This window comes from Lacerta agilis, chromosome 7 (genome assembly GCF_009819535.1).
Source record: "Lacerta agilis isolate rLacAgi1 chromosome 7, rLacAgi1.pri, whole genome shotgun sequence".
NCBI classification, from domain to species: Eukaryota; Metazoa; Chordata; class Lepidosauria; order Squamata; family Lacertidae; genus Lacerta; species Lacerta agilis.
In genome coordinates, this window is record NC_046318.1 from 45,572,179 (window position 1) to 45,595,159 (window position 22,981).

The 22,981-nt window shown below is 38.2% G+C and overlaps 1 protein-coding gene across 1 annotated transcript; it reads right to left on the bottom strand.

Annotated features, from left to right (window-relative positions):
* Positions 1 to 1,169: 1,169 nt before the first annotated feature.
* Positions 1,170 to 21,375, bottom strand: LOC117049814 (desmocollin-1-like). Its single transcript, XM_033154787.1, has 17 exons — positions 21,295 to 21,375; positions 16,424 to 16,508; positions 15,833 to 16,035; positions 15,159 to 15,284; positions 14,010 to 14,165; positions 12,258 to 12,402; positions 11,001 to 11,176; positions 10,449 to 10,583; positions 9,338 to 9,523; positions 8,472 to 8,728; positions 8,204 to 8,343; positions 6,826 to 7,038; positions 6,452 to 6,724; positions 5,325 to 5,476; positions 4,065 to 4,586; positions 2,362 to 2,680; positions 1,170 to 1,246 (listed from the first exon to the last, which is right to left on the bottom strand). Exons 1-17 carry the CDS (start codon positions 21,373 to 21,375, stop codon positions 1,170 to 1,172), a joined length of 3,246 nt encoding a protein of 1,081 aa, XP_033010678.1.
* Positions 21,376 to 22,981: the final 1,606 nt, after the last annotated feature.

A 22,981-nucleotide genomic window follows, 5' to 3' on the forward strand; every position in this document is an offset into this window, starting at 1 on the left:
GCATGTATGTCTTTTAGGGTTGACATTTGGGCAATTAATAAATTACATGTAAAAGTGTGCAAACAATGCCTTAAACATCTCTCAAGGCATCTGGGAGCTACACTTTACCCTGTCAGGGTAGTATTTCCGGTATGGGAGGCATAGTTCTGAGCTATGTTCATAGAGGCTGCAGGGCAGTGTTCTAATTCCTTCTTACTGCAGAAGTGTCATGAGAAGAAACTTTGTCATATTCTGCTTTCAGCATTTTCCATTATCGCAAGCAGCTTACAATCATAACAGGTCACTTTCAGTCATACTGTACAACATTAATTTATTGTGTGACTGTTACACAGAAGTATATTAATATTTTTAGCATACAAAAAATGAGCTACTGTTTAAATGCCAGTTTATTTTTGAAAGAACAAAAGTTTATCATATATTTAAAATAGCCAGCAAGGATTATATATATATATATATATATATATATATATATATATATATATATATATATTCAAGTAGGCCATTTGTCTTCATCCAGTGGGTCAGGACTCACTGTTGGGTCACAACAGCAGCACTACCATCACCACATAAATACACTGTATAAAATTAATAAATGGGCCTCCAAATGCATGTTTAGGTTAAAGGTCTGAAAAAGCTAGCAACTGGGCAGTTCTCAAAAGTAACCTTGTTGATGAAATATCAATAACTCTCTTTAATTTCAATCCAGAATAGCACTGGAATCTCTGGAATAAGTGTATTGAAACAGCCTTAATGCATTTTGGTAAAGCTTAGATAAAATTGAGAATATTGGAATAGTAAGAAAGATTATTTCTGAAAGGTTGCTATGCCAGTCTTGCATACTTATCTTTGCCAACTTGGTGCCCTACAAAGACTGGTGTATTCACTGACCTGAGCTTTGCATACAAAACTTTTTGAATTTGATTTCATGGCCTCTTGACCTCACTGTTTACAATGGTGTGTGTGTGTGTGTGTGTGTGTGTGTGTGTGTTAGAAAATATGTAATGCATCTGAATTTTAGTTTTTTGCTTGGTTAGCTGATCTTCATTTTATACTCAAGTTCAATTACCTTGTGGGCAGGATACCATATATAGCACCAGGCAAATGTTAGACATATGAATAGTCCTTGTTATTGCTATGATTCTTCAAGCACTTGCCCCAAGCTGTATAATCTAATCAATATGAAGTTTCAATATATTGATCAGCTCTGCTGGGTGGACAGAAGCCAGACGCAAGAGTGGAAAAGGATCTGAAAGGCAAATAGCATGTGACGTATGGGTCTGGCAGCAGTTTGCACATGCTTGCTCTCATACACACATGGCATGAGGGCTTTATTTTTTTATTTCATTGCAGGAGGAGCTACAGAAAAATAAATGGAGAAGCCATTTATTACAACTGCTGTATGGACAGAGATAAAGTATGGAGGTCTTTTAATGGCATTTATTTGCTAGTGGACTAGTGCTGCTTTCCAATTTAATCTTATTTCCACAGTTCAGGCTATAAAATCTAAAGGTTGTATCCAGTACACTGTTATGCACACATAAGTTGTGTTGATTTCAGTTGGACTTCCTAAGCAACTATGCGCTGGTTTGTGGCTATACATTCAGAACCCAGCACACAGGTGATATGTAAGAAATTAAAAGAATATAAACAAGTAATTAGTATAAGTAAGAAACTAAGAAAATACTTTAATATAAGGTTACCAGATTTTTTTTTCAATGAATCCGGGGACACTTTTCAAATTCCTATTAAATAGATGGATTTTGTCAGGGAGCAGATTTGTAAATCCGGGGACTGTCCCCGAACATGCACACCAATAGCATTTCATAGTTATTACTAGAAGTCTTTGAAAAGAGAAGCTAAACCAAGTAATACTTTCTATTTACCAGACATGTGACAGATAATATTGAAATTGAAATAATAGAATGTTACTGTTTCCAAAGGGTGTTTTTAAAGAAAAGAATGAAACTGCATTTTGTTAAAAATGTATAATTAGGCACCTGAGCTTAAAACTGTTTTGTGCAGTTGGGTCAAATTCTGTAACACGTTTCAGAATCTCAATTTTAAAAAAATTGAAAAAACCACTAAATCAGCTCTTTTAGAGTCTACTTAAATTTTAAAAAAAATGGGGGGAGACATGTGAATGGGGACAGCCTACAGTAGGCCATGCTTTCCTGCTCAAATCCTACTGGAATGAACTAGGGGGGGGGGTACAAGAACATTAATTCATTTCAATGGAGTTAAGAACATAAGACGAGCCTGCTGGATCAGGCCAATGGCCCATCTGATCCGGCATCCTGTTATCACAGTGGCCAATAAATTGCCTTTGGGAAACGAGCAAGCACGTTCTGGGCATAAGAGTACTCTTTTGTCCTGTGGTTTCCACCAGCTGGTATTCAGAAGCATTGCTGCCTCCAGCTGTGGAAGTTAGCACATAGCTTCCTGGAGGATTATGCAGGTGGGTTTCAGAACCAATGGAAGCGTGCTTCTTCATTGCAAAGACTTCAACCAATGTCTTAAAAGCAGGCTCTGGCTCATTCAAAAATGCAAGTTCTTCTGATGATGACTCGCCAGTACAGGAGCTTAGGGAACCAACCAGTGATCCTTTTCCTTCATATTTATATGAATGTACATATTCTCCGACACGTTTACGTTCTTCCTCCTGTTCACACAAAAACACCTTCTGCACACAAAGAAAGTACACGTTAACCATTTTCTTAAATGCACCTAAACATAAATCAGAGCTTCTAACTGGTTCCTGCATACAAAGATGAATATAATTCACGTATATGATTCATACTATTTAAGTCCCTTTCTATAAAGCATAGCAATGCAGTTTGCATACTGTTCATTGAAGGCAATGATCAGCTTCTTGTGTCAGTCTATCCCATACTATGCAGGATAGAATCATTGGGTTGAAAGGGATTTTCTGGCCACCTATTTATTATTATTTATTGCGCTTTTATGTCACTCTTAATTCAACAGAATCCCTGGGCAGTGAACAAAATACCCCCTTCATGGTCAGTACAGGATCTGTGGGCTTGCTTTCTTTTCTCAATTTCCTTTTAAAATTTTGATGGCAAGAAGTAGACACAGGACTCCACATTTGACCTGACTAGTGCAGACCAGAGTGGATTACTTTCATCTTGTGATCTGGGCACTGTGCTGTTATAAATGCAACCTAAGATTGCATTACCTTTTCTTAGTAGCCATGTCACACTGTGGGATACCTTTAGGCTCTGCATTCAAATAATGGAAGCATTTGAATAGGTAGGAGCCAGCGTGGTGTAGTGGTTAAGAGTAGTGGACTCGTAATCTGGTGAACCGGGTTTGCTTCCCTGCTCCTTCACATGCAAGCTGCTGGGTGACCTTGGGCTAGTCACGCTTCTCTGAAGTCTCTCAGCCTCACTCACCTCACAGAGTGTTTGTTGTGGGGGAAGTAGGGAAAGGAGATCATTACCCGCTTTGAGACTCATTAAGGGGAGTGAAAAGTGGGATATCAAGTCCAAACTCTTCTTCTTCTTCTTCTAGGACTTTCTCAGTAGTTGCACCAAAGCTCTGAAACGCCATCCCAAAGGAAGGTGGTCTGGTCTTCCCCACTCTTTGAGCTATGTTGTCTTGCTTGATAAGTGACTGATACTATTTTATACTGCTTATATGAGGTGTTAATTGATGGTATTGACTTGTTCTCTGCTGTCATCTTTATGGATTATGTTTTATCTCACTGCTTTATGCTATTTAGTATTATAACTGAATTTTTAGCTTTTTATTATATTGTTTTAATGGTATGCTATGCTGTGAGTGAACTTGGATTCTTTTTTGGGAATAAATTAATAATTGTGGGCCACACAAACACCTCATAAGCACAAACAATATGGATCATTCATGTAAAACAGCATAACCCACAAATTAAGCCCAAGTGTATCAAACTAGAGAGCTACAGCCAATACTAAAATCCAGAATATGAACTAACTGTAGCTACTTAACTGAAATATATCACACTGCAGTGGATAGTCTTAACATTAATCCAAACATAAACCATGGGAAATCTGTATCAGAATGCTTACTTTAGCTAAATGAGGATTGGTAAATTCCTGCCATTGTGAGCACAAATCTCTGGAGGAACTTCGTAAGGGTTGCTTGATATTGTGTGAAGATGCTGCCAAGTGATTTCCTCCACCTTTGAATAATTCTGGTTTGCGATACCCTCTGATATCATGTAAAGATGCTGCTAATAGAGTTCCTCCGCCTTTTACTAATTCTGTTTTGCGATGCCCTCTAATATCATGTAAAGATGCTGCTACAATATTTCCTCCGCCTTTGACTAGTTCTGGTTTGTGATGTCCTGTAATATCATGTAAAGATGATGAAAAGGGTTTTCCTCCTCCTTTGACTAATTCTGGTTTGCAATGCCCTCTGATATCCTGTAAAGATGCTGCCAGTTTATTTCCTCCACCTTTGACCAATTCTGGTGGGTGATGGCCTGCTCCTTTTATCACTTCCAAGCTTTCCTGCTTTCCAGTTTTCTCTGCAACTGTGCTCATGCTTACAGCTGTATTCAGTGTGCTCACTGGAAGTATATTTAGAACCTGAAAAGAAAGATAACAGCAGAATTTTGTAAAAGAAGCAGCAGTTTCTCTTTACCATCTATAGTTTGGGAGATAAGATTCCTGAACTCTAAGAAAAACAGGGCCTGAACCCAAACCAACTTATTTTTTCCATTATGCATACATATCCCATACCAACTCAAAGCAGCAACTTGTGGGCCTTACCATCTCCATAACTCTGCAGCTCTCTTGCCTGCATGCCATTCCAGGATCCAGAAATACCGGTACATTTTGCAGCACCAGTCCACATAACAACCTGTAGGTCCTCTTATAACCATGATAAACTGCTGCAGCTAACTTACTGCCCACCATCTTATTTGGCAAGTAGAGTTGGCTTAACTTGACCTCCAAACCCAAGAAAATGAATCCCAAACTTTTCTGAACCCAGAAACGTAGCCATGTTCATTAATTTCCATGTGTATATTCTGAATAAAACTAAGTTGAATACCACCTTATGTTTTGGAATTTTTTGAGTGCTCAGCAGTCTTCTCACTGATCCCTCACCTTTCTCTGTCTCTCACTCACACACTCTCTCACACCCACAGTGCAGGAGTTAGCTCAAAAGTACACACGCTAAAAAGATAAAACATTGCAAGCATGTATTTCCCTTTTTATAGTAACACAGCAGCTCTGATCTTTATTGCACACACACACACCACTTTTTAGAAAGCAAATGCAATACGGAACTTCATAACTTTTAGCCAAAAAAATGCTACTTACTGTCATTTCTTCACCTGGTGCCTCTGTGTTTGACATCATTAAGTTCTCAAAAGCTGCATTATTAGACGCTTCTCCAGCTGCTTCTCCAGGCGCTTCTTCAGTATTGGAATTTCTTTTATGGAGCCAATAACCACAGGGTACCATCATGCCCGCTGTAGAAAGAAATACACATAATCTGAGCTTTAGTTTTTAATTATGTGAGTCATGAAGGGAACTAAATTCAATAAGTAAATTGTTACATATTTTCTATAAAGCAAATAGCATCAGAGGCAGGCATGTACCTCAGGAAGTAGGGGGCTGGTGAAGTAAATACAATACTCAACATAAAGGGTGGCTCCCCATTTATGAAATGCTCTCTCCAGGGATGTTCAGCTGGCACCTTCATCATACACCATTAGGCACCAGGTGAAAACATTCCTCTTCAACTAAGCCTGTGGCTGATTAACATCCTATAGCCTTTTAAATGTTTTTAGGGGAGCAGGGGGAGGTTATTGGTTTGGTTTGTTCTTGTTCTTATTATGTTTATTTGTGTCTTTAGCTTATATTTTTATGCTGTGAGCTACCCTGAGATCTACGGATGAAGGGTGGTGTACAAATCTAATGAATATACTAATAATACTAAAATGCTACACATGATTTTTCATTTCAGGGCATTCCCCCCCCCCTTTTCTTCCTTTGGAAGATTTGATAGCTCTGGAAAAGAGGCCTAGTTCTCCCAAACAGCAAACAGTCAGCATGTATGTACAGAATGCAGTTGAGATATGCACATTTCTCAAGGCCTGTTGGAGATAATGCATATTGGCCAGAGAACATACCTAATGTAGTTGATATATGCACAATGCCCGAAGCTTGTTGTGGATTGTACAAATTGATTGGGAAATGTGCAGAAGTCCGTCTTCGTGGATATGTGCACATTTTCCATAACACCTGGTAAATGTGCACAGTGGCCAATTGCTACCGGTATGTGCATTTTCCATAAAACATACCTATATACACAAACATGGGACTAAACCACCTTAAGCAAACATTTAGAACGCCAAGGAAGAGTCAAGGGAGAATCAGTTTTGCAATAGACTGGAGTTAATGGCTCATTTTGTATATCATCTATAAGACAGATATATACTTACACAGTGATAATACGGATCCAATGACTGTTGCAGCAATGCCCCAGGGACCAAAAGCAGATTCTGCTTGATACGGAACGCGATCTACAGGGATTGCTCCATGCTCCATAGCAGCGACTGTGCTGCGTTCAGAACAATTACTTGGAATATCACAGTCACAGTAGTGAACTGTGATTTCACTTATTCCACTGTTACCCTCATTATCATATATCCTAACAGGTATTATATAATAGCCATAGTCAATATCTTCCATGGGTGAAAGCAATGCTGATTCATCTGTAAAACAAATTGTGCAATGATGAACATTTTTTACATTATTTGTTCCGTTAGCTACAGTTATTCTTACAGAAGTGGGACAGGAAAAACCATGTACATACCGTCATTTGGTGTTAACCTCCATGTTAAGCCCATTCGAGTCTCTATTTCAAAATGGAAAGGTCCAGTGTAAGGAGGCAGATCGGCATCAAAGGCCGTAATACAAATCGGCGTTTTGTCCTTACACATGGTGTAATTCTTTGTCGTAATCACTGGGAAATTGTCATTCTCATCTATGATGTTTATCACAATTTTCCCTACACCTGTTTTACCACCTGGAAAATGGAAGTTTTTCATGATTTAATGCTGTAAGTAGTCACACACTGTCACAGTAGCAGGCTCCAGCTAATCTGTGCAAATATGTAGTAGTGGGGGGAAAGTTCTGCCCCAAATATACAAAATTATAAGAATTTTTATCTCTCTCTCTCATGGATTAAATCTAGCTTTTAGACTTATTTCTGTGGCAACAGGGCAACAAACTAGGAATTCAGTTCAGCAAGAGAAGATGGAGTTTGGCATGGAAAATGCAACCTTTCTGGTATCAATTTCTCAAGTGAATAAGCTTAGAAAAAAAGCATCTGAATTAAGTTTTTTCCTGTTCGGGTCTACACTTAAACAAACAGCAAAAACCAGGGCTAGGAGGGGAACAGTGCTTTTTTAAGGGAATACAGTGGCACTGTGGTCTAAACCACTGAGCTTCTTGAGTTTACAGATCATAAGGTCGGCAGCTCTAATCTGTATGACGGGATGAGCTCCCATTGCTCTGTCCCAGCTGCTGCAAACCTAGCAGTTCAAAAGTATACAAGGGTGAGTAGATAAATAGGTACCGCTGTGGCGGGAAGGTGAACAGCATTTCCATGTGATCTGGCTTCCGTCACAGTGTCCCATTGCGCCAGAAGCAGTTTAGTTATGCTGGCCACATGACCCGGAAAGCTGTCTTCAGAGAAACACTGGCTCACTCGGCCTGAAAGCAGAGATGAACGCCGTACCCCATAGTTGAATTCGACTGGACTTAGCCATCCAGGGGACCTTTACCTTTTACCATTTAGTGCTCTTTTTAAACACTTACTGTATTATCAACAAGATTCCAAAATATTTATTCGCAAAAATGTTTGTATTGCCATTCAGAAAAAATAAGCAGCATAAAATTGATAAAACTGCATTCATAAAACAAGTACAAAATATGTGGATTTGGAATTATTTAATTTAACCTTTTTATGATTCAGTTTACTGGGTTTCTCTGTTGTTTCATTTTCTTCAGGGTAGCAAGCTTATTATATATAAAATACAGATGGAACCATGATTTATATCCATATTGTGAGCTCGTTGATGTCATAAGATTAGAGTTCCTTTAACACTGTGGTTTAAAAGAAAGATACAAAATACTACTGCAAATATGTAGATGGCATAATCAGCAGTTTACAAGCATTTGTTACTCACTTTGGTCAGTTGCAGAGACTGTTACAATGCATTGACTGTATTCTTCATTTAATATATCTCTGTCTAAAATTGTAGTGGTTATCAGCTGTCCTGTTTCATCAATGGTGATCCAGTTGCATGGGTCATTTATTATTCCGTAACTATTAAGAACATTTTAGGAGGGTTGTATACCATTAGTACAATGTGATAATATAAATCAGTTTTAATTGTTCCCTGTTTTTAACCACAATCTATAAACCAGATTAATGTGTTATAATTGAAAGTGTACCTTATGCCTGTGCTATCTCCAGTTTCTGGGTCATATGCTTGATAGATTCCAACCACTGTTCCTTTTGGGAAAGATTCCCTTAAAGTTACAATATATTCAGTGGCAAATGTTGGCCCCTCATCCACATCCATAATTTGAATCACAATTGTGGTGGGGCTTCTTGATGGGGCTCTTGAATTTGGTGCTAGGACATAAGCTGCTTCATTATTTACAACAATTTCTAATCTTCTCTCCTTGGAAGTTTCATAGTCCAGTCCCTGGAAACAAACACATTTCTGTTAAAATTAACACAATATTTATTACTGGATTGCTGTTACAAACTTTGAACAAATGTGGTAAAAATAATGTGTGGAATCCAATGGGTGTCACTCTGCTGAGAGAAGATATGCATAAGCAGAACAGGGAGGGGAATTTTTGTTTGTTTGTTTGTGTGTGTGTGTGTGTCATTCCTCCTTTCCTCTGGCCAGGGACCCTGCAGAGCAGATTAGTGGGATGTGGGCTGCAGAGGGAGTCTTCAAAAATTGCCTCCCTATTGGTATAGTGGATTCCTTCCATTAATGGAATGACACCTTTTGGATTCCACACAATGAAATTTTGCAATTCCATTACGTCTCTTGCCACCGTTCCTTTTCCTCATGCTTGCTTATTTCCCCCAAATTGCATATGCCATGGGTAAATTTCCTTTAGGGAAACATTTCAAGCTTGGTAACCCTTGGAAAATAGTTACAAATATAACATTTCAAGAACAGCCTTTCAGGACTTAAAATTGTGTTGCATACCATCAAATAATTTCCAAAAAACTCTAGATGATTCCCATTAGTAATATACCTTTGTACCATAGGTAATTTTCCCCCATCTGCATTTACCTTTAAAGCAACTAAACACCCGACATTCCTCTCTTGATCAATATTAATAGAAAAAGCATTATCTTCATTTCCTTTTATAATTGTGAATGCAGCCAACCATGAAGGAGTTCCAGGTTCATCATTATCTCTTACAGGAATGCACAATATTTCTATGTTTTCTTCGTTTTCATATATTTTCACTTCATACTGAAATGAAGTTTTCAAATAAGCAATTAATAAACACTTCAAACACTTCTAGAACAGTGAAATGATTTCCCAAAGACAACAATAAAATATTTTAACTCCAATGGCAAAGCTGCAGAGTTTCAAGCCTTGTGCAGATCTGACACTACCAGACTTGAACTGAGCTGCAATTGGGAATGGCTAGCTCACTACAGGATGTGATTGTCCCTTGGTGTTTACATATATTATTCATTTTGTTTTTCCTGTTCATTATCTTTGGAGATTAGACCACATCCACTCTTGAGTTGATACTTTACCCCTTGGATCGGAATTCGTTTGCATCTATGCCTTGTTTAAATCTGTATTTTAGTTACCATAATAATATGGGGCACACATATCTCTTGATTTGGTGGCCTCCTGGCAACACATGGTAATAGCATTCCACTCCCACCTCTTCTTTTTAACCCACATGTCTATATAGCTGCAAACTGAGGTTAACACTTCATGCATCTAACATAGTAGACTCTGACACATACTTCTGCTACTTGGGACCTGGGCTACAATCATATATTTATGTACCTGCGAGTAAGCCCAATTGAATTTAATAGGCCATACTTCTGGGCAGATATCTGTAGAATTGCACTATAACACAGCTGTACTTTTGAAAGATTATAAATATACAAATCTGTGCATGTAGATGGAGACTGACAATAAATGCCATAACAAAATTTTGAAGAGAAATAGAATAGTCTGGGTAATGATTCTGTAAATACGTGTTCCATCCTGATAGCCAGGGAAGGAATTCTCTATAGTTAAAATGAAAATAATTATATTTTTCCTCAATTTAACATTTATTATGATTACACTTACACCATAGGAAATACTGACTGCTTAGGAGGTACCCACATTTTTAAAAAACTCTGTTGAATTTTAACAATAACGAACTTACCACATTTTGTTCTAATTGTGGAGCATTGTCATTTACATCTCCAACTGTAATTATAACTTTTGCTGTAGTGCAAAGACCGAATTCCTGGCCTCCCATATCTCTTGCTTCAATTTGTAGCTTATACTCTGGTGTTGTCTGCATTAAAAGGAATATATAAACATAATTTCCCTGTTCTGATTAAAATCACCAGGATTGTATGAAAAGGAAAACCAGAGACCATGGGACTGCCCAGTTCTTCAGATAGTTACACGTTTGTATAATATTGGCCAAGATGGTGGATGCCGCATTGAAAAAAACAGGTTGCCATTGTTTGACCCTACAAAATAGCATTATGAGAAATATATGCTTTAAATGATCTGTTTGCAACATCAAACACATATCTCCTTAAAAAGGGAGCAAGAATGACTTCACATTCTGATCCTAAACAACAATTGCATAGTGATGTACCCATTTATTACACTTATAATCTACCTTTCCTCTAAAAAGCTCCAAGTTACCCTTCTTGACAGAGTTTTGGCATGTGAATGAAGGCTAGGTGCACAGGAAATTTACCTCTCTGTCCAGATGTGATGTTATCACCGTAATAGAACCTGAATCTGGATTTATAGCAAATACCCTTGAATTCTGATAACTTTGAAGATCCTGGGACACAATTCTGTATTTCACTTCAGTATGTAAGGTGTATGGCTCATCATTGTCTGTTGCAGTCACTTGTCCAACTAGCGTCCCTGCATGTACAAGACATCTTTTTAAATTTCCAGCTTTCCTTCATAAGATAGTTTTTAAATAATTATTTAGATGTGGTGATTTTTCACTAAATCTAAACATATAAATCCAGGCATATATGTCAGAATGCTTTTTTTAAAAATCATTTTCGTATACCTAAGTATACCTATTTTAAACCATCTGTAGAGAAATATAACAGTTCTGAACATTTGATCAATGAAACAGATATATCTGTCTATCTGTCTATGCATCTTTCTATATTCTTATTTGAAACAGATTGGTTTTCCCTGCTGTTGGGGACTTCCTACTGCATAAATAGTGGACCCTTTATTTGATAATAAACCAAAGTTCTCCTGCTGGTTATAGGAACTTATTTGGGGGGAAGGTATTCTCTGGAGATGAATTTACCAGTGTCATGCGCTTATTCATCATCATTCTCATCAGTTAGAGAGCAATTGTGGGAAGCAGGGAACCAACTGTATTTGTAGGGCTTATAGACACCTGGAAAATCAGTATTTTAAAATGCATGGGGAGGCTCCACAAGTATAGAAGACTCCCCATTTCACACAGTTGCCCTTTAACCCATGGAGAGCAACATGTGGTGCCAACTTGATTCTGGTGGGCATGTAAGCCCTGCCCTGCATAATCGTTTCACATGATGCGTTGCATGGAAGCCATTTGTATGGCAATACCCATAAACTTTAGAGGCCCCTGACCCCCTCAAATATTTTACTGGGGGAGCAAAGACACACACACACCCCAGCCACTAGGAGTTGGCTCCCATGGAGAGTAACAAGAATGATGGCTATGGAGATGGAGGTAGGCCTCTCATCTCCGTGTGACTGAGGAGGGGGACTGTCACATGATTACTCCAACCAGAATCAGAATCCTTGAAAAGGGCTATATGTAGATTATTATTTTTCTGAACTCAGATATAAGCTCACAATTACAGCAATAAAAATGATATGGAGCTTACATACAATTCACAGCAACTCAGTTTTTAATTAGTACTGTACTTTAAAATATTGCTGTCTAAACTAAGCATTTGTTTTTTAAAAAAATAGAAAAGATTTTTAAAATTACCAATTCCACAGTTTTCAAAGACATGAAAAGTATAAACGTCCTGCTCAAACACTGGAGCATTATCATTATCATCCTCTATTCTAATTATATGCACAAGTGGTATCTCTGGCGTATATCCATCTGCTGTCATTGCATAGCAAATCAACTGTATAAAAGAGAGCAAACAAACAAACTTTTATTTGCTAGTTGATCTGAAGCAGGAAAAAATATTTTTAACAAATCAGGACACAATTACTTCAGTCCAAGTTTCTATACAGGAATCTGCCAAGGTGAACAGGCTGCTATAAGCTGTGTGTGACGGTTGTGGTGAGCAGTCCGCCTGTACATCCAGAAAAGCATGGGACATTGTGTCTCCGTGATTACCCAGAGAATATGCATTTAAAAACAGACATAAGGATAGGCTACAGTTGAGTTGGACTAAGAAGAAGAGAGAAAGGACGCAGGGACATGAGGTAAAGGGGCATAAGAGGAAATGGACAGAGTCCAAGAGCCATGTGAAGGAGGTACAAAGGAGTTGTGCGTCATACAAAATGAAGTGCAGAGGAAGCAATGGTCAGATAAAATAGTCCATTGAATGGCCTGGGAAAGAAGGACTTGTGCAAGGCAATTGTTTGTTGGAACAGGGGCCTGAGGCAAGGAAACAAATAAGGGACTAGGCACAGCCATTTGGCCTATGGAAGGGAGAGATGAAGGAAGAAGGAGATATGGGAAAGATGGGAAAGACCACATGGGAACAGTGAAGGGAAGGTGGGGAAAGCACTTTTTTGCTGGCTCAACTATAATCCATCTTTATGGACAAGTTTTCACTTTGAGTGTTAGTATTTATTTATTTATTTATTTATTATATTGTAGTCTCCTCTTTACTGAATGGTTATAGGAAGTACAATTTTCATTGAAATCATAAAATAAAACCACAATACAGCCAATGACAAAATATCAACACAGCAGCACAGAAAAACAGTTTAGGAGGAGGGAAGACATCTAGTCAGTCAAATGCCTGGTTAAAGCATCATGTTCTTTGTGTCTGCTTGCCTGTTCACCTTTTCCTGAACTGTTTCACTAGTATGAGTGGGAAAGTGTTATCAGAAAGCTGTGAAGTAAAGGAAGATAATAGGCCGGGATGAGGGCAGACTGGTTGCTATCTTTCATCTGCAAGAAAACCCACAAATGGCTTCTCAGGTTGCCTTGAGTGCCTTGGTACTGCTAGCAGCCAGTAAATCAGTCTTCTCTCCCCCCCCCCACCTATTTACATGTACAGGAACATCTGGCTCTGATTGGCAAGTTGATGCTGTGCATGGCCTGCTGATGATTCTACATGCTGCTCACCAACCACATCCCTCTCACCTTCTATTGAAGAACTGAGGACTAATGTAAACATTGTGAGACTACCAAAAACAGTTTCTCTGTAGTGGATACAATGTTTGAAAACTCATTTCCCTGTGTGTTTCCCTCAATCATGCAGTTACCTGTCAAATAAGTAACATACAGACAGCTGCAACAGATATTTGTTACATCTGTTCATTCATTTTTAATTCTTTACCTTGAGGACACTACACTGCAGAGGGCCTTCTTGGCAGTGGGAGCCCTCCCTATAGAATGCCCTCCCATCAGATGTCAGGGAGATAAAGAATTACAAAATTTTAGAAAACATCTGAAGGCAGCCCTGTTCAGAGAAACTTTTAGTAAAAGAAATACCACAGATCTGTCCAATTGTTACTTATCAGTAAATAAACAGAAGTCTGAAACCCATACCTGAAATTCTGGGTACTCTTCCCGATCAATTGGACAGGTAACAAAGAGATTTCCAGTGTCTTCCTCAATGTAGAAATAATTAAATGGTGGCTTGTCAACACCATGACCACTTATGGAGTATCTGATATCATATGTTAGGGATGTGTCAGAAAGCAGCTGTATAAATGCAAACCAATTTGAAACAGAAATAATAATTAACAAAATCTTTCTTTTCTTGTCTATTTATTCAGAATCCATTAGGAATCCCAAGATGCAAAAACAATATATTTACACATCAATTCAAATATTGTGGACATGGGATATAAATGTTTAATGTGATAGTAGCTCCATGCAAAATCTAAAATGCTTGTGACTTGCTTACCATGTTCCTGTAGAGAGTAGGGAAAATTCATATGATTAGGCTGTTCCACATAGTTAGTAGCTTACAAATGTAACAGCCTTGTGTTGAACTCCCATCAGACCCAAGCTGTTGCTTCCTTGGTACTCCCAGGCAAAAGCTGAAGCATTTAAATGGATTTCCATCTCTGGTGTTAAATAGCTGACTTTGGATATTTACATTGCAATTACAAGCTTCTTCAAAGGATGTGAGCAGAGATAAACTGGTTTCCCTAATCCCAGATTTCTGCAGCAATGTATATATCAGTGTTTTTCAACCACTGTTCCGTGGCACACTAGTGTGCCGCGAGATGTTGCCTGGTGTGCCATGGGAAAAATTGAAAAATTCAAGAGAATTACTTTATATATAGTCAATATAGGCACAGAGTTAAATTTTTTAACATTTTCTAATGGTGGTGTGCCTCGTGATTTTTTTCATGAAACAAGTGTGCCTTTGCCCAAAAAAGGTTGAAAAACACTGGTATATATCAGCAACAGTGATGCAACAAACAATTCCAGCAGACAGATGAGTTTACCAGATGGGGCAATCATTTATACACACAAACAATGGGTTTAACAGTAAAGTTCTTGGCTGCCTAGCAAGAATTGGGGGGACAGAGTGTATGCTGTGTATCTGAAGGCTGCTTATTTTCATTCATAGTTTTTATTGATTGAAGTTCTCTTACTGATCACTTATAACATATGCCAAGCTGCTCAAAGATCCTTGACTGATAATTTGAAAAGTAAAAATGAAGAGGTGAATTTAAAACATACCTGCTGAATTTGCATTGGATAAGGTCCAAGTGAGTTTTCCATTAAAATAGTTGGGACAGGAGCCCATCTCCGTTTAGTTCGTCTAAGAAAAGTATCTCGTAAATGTTTTGCCTTTGCTATTGGGAACTGGAAGAAAGGGAGAGATAACTAAGCAAACAACAATAGCAATCATGAGCAGTATTCAACCAAGTCATACTCAAGGCACCTAAATCCATTGATTTCAATGGGTCTCCTCTGATTAAGTTGCATCACTTTATTTTTCAGTCCCTCTGTGTCTATCTCTCTGCTAGTATTACAAACATATTAACAGTTAATAAGATTTCCTGGCTTCTAGAATAATTGTAGCATATTGGAATAGTAGCATTCTTATGTCACGTGAAACAAATCTAATATTTTTGTCCTTGCGCTATGTCCATTAAATTCTGTTTTTTCTTCCAAGCTGAATTTGCATTAATGTCATTGATCGAGATTATAACTTTTATTTTTATCTGTGCTTTATTAGTTCTGTTTTTAGTGGAATATTTAGCAGTAATTTGGGGAAAGATTCCAACAATACACATTCAGATTCTGATCATATGGCCATGTAAATTGTCCTTCAAAGTAAAACAGCAGCACTAAAAGATGAGGAAGAAATGAAAAGAACAGAAAAAAGCAGGATAAGATATGCTGATTACCTTTTTTGAATGTGTGAGCAAACTAATATGTATCTTCTTTTGTTCCTGTTCATGATTGCTTTTAAGGAATATGGTGATGGTGATTTCATGGGAAGTCAAGGAAACATCCCTTGTTGTATACAATGAACCATCTTCTTGAATTGTGAAATTGGGATTGTTTGAGTAAATAATTTCAGAATGATTAAGACATTGTTTCATGTTAACTGTAGGAAAATATAAATTTAAAGGACTGGTTAAAATGAGGAGGAAAAATAGTTTGCAAGGACATAATTCCAAACAAAGGTGTCTAAAACTGTATTTAGTGCCTAAATCAAATTTATGATATACAGGCAAAGGAGTCCCCATTGCCCTGGCAACAAATTGCTTAGCTGTTGATGCCACAGGTAGTCTGGGCACTCCCCAATAGCCTATTGTCCTCAAGATCTGTACAATTCCCATAATATGTAGGATAATTTAGGTAACCTTAGAATTCGAACTCCAGAATCTGGAAACAACTCAGGTTAAATTTTAATTTACCTATATGTTATTGGTTTTCAAATACAGTAGAAGATATTTGACAACAACAGCAATAACACATTCTTGGATTCTCACCTTGGCCGACAAATGCCCCTGCCTTTAGTTTATGAGGGACATTAAAAGTTACTTTCTTGCAAGCTTCAGAAGATAAACTCAAAACCTTAAAGAGAGAGAGAGACCAAATCCTTAAATCATTATTTCTTTTTTTTCATGAAGCAACAAAATTATTTCAATACAAACTTTGTATTGATTGGCTTGTTATTTAAATTCTAAAAGTATTCAGCAGTTAGTTTGCTTTGATAACAACAAAAGTGGAACTGTAGAGTTCTCATATCCCAATCATGTATTCCTCAATCCAGCAAATTTCTTTGCTGACCCCAAATTCAAAAGAGCTCTGAATTGTAAAGGGTTCAGCTGAAAAGCAAAATGTCCATTAATAGATCTCATATATCTTCAAAATAAATGTTGCTTCAGGTTCCTTTACACCAAATAATATACTCTACTAAAAGGCTCTACTAAAAGTTAACACACACACACACACACACACACACACAGAGAGAGAGAGAGAGAGAGAGAGAGAGAGAGAGAGAGAATTAAACTTATTAGTAATGAAGTATATTGTCCTTGGAATTTTGCAAACTGCTTAGAGATTTTATTGCAGTCAAGTGGTATATAAATGTAGTGAAATAAATACATAAATAAAATGGGCTTGGAAAATGGAACAGTTTCCCTCAAAACTGGGAAAAAAACTTAAGCTTGATTAACAGACTCCATCACTCATATCCCTAATTATATTTTCAGGAATGCAACAGTTTCCCCCAGCCCAGTGAGTCCCTTAATTCCCTTCCTCCTTCCCATGAATTTGCCATATGTTTGCAAGCCATCTCCCATCTGCCCACTAACTAGGTTTGGTGTTCCTACTATGGTGAAAGAAGCAATAGTGACAGGAGTGTATCTCCCTCTTCACTCTTTCTGTTATGCTTGACTTGCTGCTATGGCCATTAGTCAGGAACCAGGGAAGAATTGAGAGGGGACCCGCTTCCTGTTTCCATTCCACCATTTCTGAAGCTGCAAGGAAATTAAGTGGGTAAGGGAGTTGGGAGGAAGCTGGATGTAAATTATTCTCCAGACCATATTTTGTAATACTTGAGAGAAGAACTTTGGAAGCCAGACTTCTTGCATCGTCAAAACAAAATAAAATTAAAAATTCCTTCCAGTGGCACCTTAGAGACCAACTAAGTTTGTTCTTGGTATGAGCTTTCGTGTGCATGCACACTTCTTCAGATTTTGACAATGTTTTGACTATGGCAGACCAACACGGCTAGCTACCTGTTCTTGCATCATATTTCAGATGAATATTACAAGCCACCAATATTTGTATTGCACTTGCAAGAAACACCAGTGGCATCATTAAAGCAAGCAAGTGCAGAAGAGAATATTAGCTCTGGTATAAAGTAAATGATGTATCATTCAGCATCTAATCACATTCAAAATGTGTGAATGGATTGGGGGGATATATTGCAAACCATGTGTTACAAAGTTTCCCTTTGTTTTATTTATTTATTTCATAATATTTATATGCCGCTTGCTTGTAGGAAAAAAAAACCTCAAAGTGGTTTACAAAAAGGATAAAACAATAGAATTATCACTAAAAGAAGGTTAAAACTGCAATAAAATAGACTAAAAATGTTAAAACTCCTACAAACTTTATAAACATCTGCACTAGCTGCGGCTTCAGGATCAAGCGTGAGGGAAGCCCCCACATAGAGCACATTGTAGTAGTCCATTCTTGAAGTTACCAATGCATGAAATACTGTGGCAATGCTTTCCTGGTCCAGGAATGGCCGCCACTGTTGAACCAGCTGTACTTGGTAAAAGGCACTTCTAGCCACTGCGGCTATCTGAGCCTCCAGTGACAGAGCTGGATCTAGAAGCATCCCCAAACTGTGAACCTGCTGCTTTAAGGCCAGCCCAAGTCATTTTGGCACCTGAGGCAAATCACAAAATGGTGCCCCCCTCCCATCACCAGGGAAGGAGAGGGAGTGAAGATCTACATCAGGAACAAGGGTGAAATAAATAACAACATTGGGAGCATGGTGGAAGGAGACCAGCAGTGCCTCCTAGAGGGGCCACTGTGGAGCCAGGGGGGGACTGCTGAGGAGGAGGAATATCCAGCTTCCAATGAGTATGCTGCAGCTGCCAGTGGCACTATAGCAGCAGCAATAGGTAATGCATTCCTCGGAGACCAGATCTGTAGATTCTGCCACCCCCTTACCTCTTGTTAAGGGGGAGTGAAACCCCTTCCAAGGTAGGCTGTTGGCCAATTTCTCAGACACGGGAACTACTTACCCACAGTGCCTCCATGTTGCCAGGATTCAAGGCAGTAGCCCAGGAACTGCATGGTCTTTCCTGATTCAGATGATACTAAGAAGTAGAGCTGAGTGTCGTCAGCATGCTGATGGCAACTCACTCTAAAACTCCTAATGACTGCTCACAGTGACTTCATGTAGATGTTAAATAGCAATGAAGATAAGAACTCAGTCCCAAAGGTAGGATCAGAACCATTGTACAGTGGTACCTTGGTTCTCAAACACCTTGGTACTCAAACAACTTGGAATCCAAACACTGCAAACCCGGAAGTAGGTGTTCCAGTTTGCGAACATTTTTTAGAAGCCAAACATGCTCCGTTTTGAGTGTTATACTTCCAATTTGAGTGCCACACTTCTGTTTTGAGTGTTATGCTGAGGTCTGTCTGTTTTTGCTATTTATTTTGCGTTTTTCTTTTTCTTTTTCGTTCTGTGACTGTGTGGAACCCAGTTCAGCTACTGATTGATTGATTGACTGCAGCACATTGTTTATTGCTTTCATTTTATGAATCAATGGTCTTGTTAGATCGTAAAATTCATGTTAAATTGCTGTTTTAGGGGTTGTTTTTAAAAGTCTGGAACAGATTAATCCATTTTGCATTACTTTATATGGGAAAGTGCGCCTTGGTTTTGGAATGCTTTGGCTTTGGAACAGACTTCTGGAACGGATTAAGTTTGAGAACCAAGGTACCACTGTAATATGGTGCCTCCAATTCCCATTTCATGGAGTCATTCCAGGAGGATACCATGGTTGATGGTATCAAATGCTGTTGAGAGATCAAGAAGCAGGAGCAAGGTCACACTCTCTGGAGAGGTCATCCATTAAGACGACCAAGAGCGACTCAGTTCTGTGGCCTAGATAATCTGTGTCCTGCAAGAATGTGCAGCTACTCCACCACAGCTTCTACCACCTTCTCCCAAAAGGGGGTATTTGCAACTGATCAATAATTGTTCCAATCCAAAGGCCCAAACAAGGTGTAAGAGTCAGACACAAACCTGCAGAGCTCAACCAAAACTAAAAACAAGCAACCCCTGCCCCACATTCATTCAGAAGTGGTACAGTCATATATGAACTATCTTCTTCTTTGGTGATCACTCGTACCCAGTTAAGATTGTCTTCCATAAATACGGTTTTAACAATGAGTCCGTTGACTGTGGACGCCAATTTTGGATCCACACATCCTTACACAGTGGGGCATTGGTTTCCAGGTGGGAGTTGATCATGGTGTGGATTTGCCTTGCTAATGGTTTGAACTGACTGAAGTGAGGATGCGAGTGTTTTCTTGGAAGTTCCTAAATGTGATGATGTGTGTTACAAATTGCACTCCTGTTGTGACTCTGACATGGCCAGGTTTTCCATAAATTCCTTATCTCCATCTTTTTGTTTTGTTTTGTTTTGTTTTGTACAAGTTCTAACACTGAACCAAATTTCTCCTGATTTGTGGTCTGGCCCAGTCTCATTTCCTTTGCCTCAGGGGTAGAAAACCTGTGGCCTTTATTTGGTTACAACTCCCATCATTTCTGACAATTGGCCATGCATACTGGGGCTGATGGGAACTGGAGCCACCCTCTCTGCTTTATCTGCTCCTTTTTTAAATTTTATGTAAGCAGAGTAACAAAACAGACTCCTTGTTCAGAATGACCATAAATAGCTCTAGAGCAGTGTCTCTGCAATCCTATTCTTATTAAATATTACAAACCACTTCCAATACATAGCCAGGATAGGATCTCAGCAATAATTTACTGACCATAAATTCCCACAAGAAATAAATACAAGAGAATTTAACAAAAACAGAAATTGTCCCCCCACACACACATTTAACTAGGACTTTGCCCAAAGAATCAAATAAAAACTCATTTATTTTAGCATAAACCTTATTATAATATTTCAGTACAAATGCAGAAACAATCCTGCTGATATTATCTGTCACTGAGTATTTCCCCTTCTAAAAAAATTCTAAAGAGAGCCAATACCTGATGCAAAGAAATTAATATAATCAGTCTTAGACATTTTCTGTGATGGTTTCTAGAACTCTCAAAAGTTTGTTGATATCAGAATATTAAAGTTCTTTAAATCAAAATTAATATACCTGATGTTGGAACACAGTGATTCCACTAAACTGTACCAAACAGTTCCATGCATCAATTACTTTAAATGTAATCAGCTTATTAGCATACCTTTTTAAAAACAATAAATAGGACCCCACTATGATCTTTAGACTTTCAGTGTTATTTTGACAATTAGAAAGGCATACTGGAATTGTTACAAGAAGTTTAAATAATAATAGCGACTGTTTCGTATTCAGCATTGCCAAGTCAGTGTAAGGGATGTCTCCTATACTAAGACATGCAACATATTTAAAAATACATCAGCTACATAAAATAAAGCAGATGTTCTTTATTTTAGCACATACTATTCTCACCATAATCCAGAGAACAACTCTATAATGTCCGTAGTCTTTGGCACAGAATAGTTAAATACAAATATCTACATAGATTTTATTTAGTCCCTTTATTTCATGATGAATTCTGGCTAGTTACTATTGATATACAACCAATTCAACATTCTGTTCTACTCACCAGTAGACTGAAGAGAAGCTGTAGCCAGATAGTTCTACATAAGATGCTGCCTTTACACCATCTTGCAGCTAGTAGCACCATTTCCAGTATAGAAATTCAATAGGCTGCAGGGCTTTTCTGGCTACTGACTCGCTGCGTCTGGTGATAGTTCCCAGAGGAGTCAGGGTGAAAGGAAACAGTGATGCCTAGCACTGCAAGGCAGCAGCAGCGAGTATATGGTACAAAAAGTGAATGCAACTTTCTTCCCTTTCACTTAAAGCTTTTGCTGTCTAAGAAGGGCCGGGTTGTTAATTCAGCTCTCTTGCTAAATGTCATGGGGCTTGTCCTGAAAGAGACTTGTGGAACGTGCTCTATCTCATTTCTGACTTTCCTTGCCCTGGTGAAATGCTGGGGGAGAGGGAGAAGTTGGATGGATTGGGCTCCTGGGCTTGCCCTTCCCTTCCCAATTGCTTAGGACTAAATTGTTTTTGGTTTCACATAGATAATTCTTGGTTTCATAGAATCTTAAGCTAGAGGCTGAAGCAATGAGCTTTCAGCCAACACCAGTGCAAAGATTCTGGCCTCCCCATTCAAGGACCATGCTCCCCAGTCAGCCATGCCACTTTGCCTCATCTACCTTACCTTTCTTGATTGCCGGGATCCCAATTAAATTAATATAAAACAATTCTTTTCTATTTATAGAAGAAGCTCTAGCCTTCCTTTTCATCATCGATGGTTTTCAGATGTCCTTTATTCAAAGAACATTGATTAATTTAAATACCATCCTTATAAACCTGTTGATTTGTAAATGATAGTGGGTGTTCCTTGCTTCAGAAAAGAGGAGCTTCAGAGCACTAATTAAATCAACCTTGGTGGTCTTTCCAGATACTTTGGATAACAACTCCTATCATACCTGGCCATTGTAAAGGGACTTTGCATTTGGCAGTTATACTATCAAAGCATGAAATATTTCCAATTCCATTTGTTATAAATGTAAGAGGAAAATGAAATTTTATTCATTTTTATAAATGCACATATATCCCACTTTTCAATTGAATGATCTTGAATTTGTGGTCGCCATGCAAATAATTATGAATCCTTTTATAATGAGTGTGAAGGTTTTATAATACACATGGGGAAACTACTTTCCAGGAAGAATAACTATGGTAAAAATGGTATTACTACCAATATTGGGTTTTTTTTAAAAAATCAAGAATCAGATTCTTTCAGTTAGGATAACAAACCAGCAAATCAAAAAGGGGCAGTATCTTATATAAAAGCATATCTAAAATAAGAAAAAAAACAAGCAAAGGATTTTCATGCTGAAGAAATAGGGGTGGGTTGTTGGTTCTAAATGTGAACTTCTTCTATGAGCCATGAATGCTACTTTAGTACACTGGACATGGACTCCAGATTCCTCAGTATTGCAATTTTAGGAGAACCCCTAAAATCTCCATTGCATGAAACACTGTGAGGGGATAGAACCAATTTACCAAAATTAACAAAAACTGTTTAATTTCACATTGATTAAAGGTATGGCACTATAATAAGTGGTTATTAAGCATGCACATATCTCCTTTATAACCTGTGTTGGATTATGTAGATTCAGATAATTGCTTTAAGAACTGGAGAAGGAACAAACACTTAATAAAAAAAATGACTGACTGCTCTGAAATTAAAAGCTACTATACGTACATACACTTGGCAA

Coding starts and splice junctions, on each gene's coding strand:
- LOC117049814 (XM_033154787.1), bottom strand. CDS start 21,375: ATGGTGCTACTAGCTGCAAGATGGTGTAAAGGCAGCATCTTATGTAGA. Junction 8,344..8,471: donor GGAGATAGCACAGGCATAAG/GTACACTTTCAA, acceptor TGTTCTTAATAG/TTACGGAATAATAAATGACC. Junction 1,247..2,361: donor GGAAACCACAGGACAAAAGA/GTACTCTTATGC, acceptor TTTGCCTTTCAG/ATCCTTTTCCACTCTTGCGT.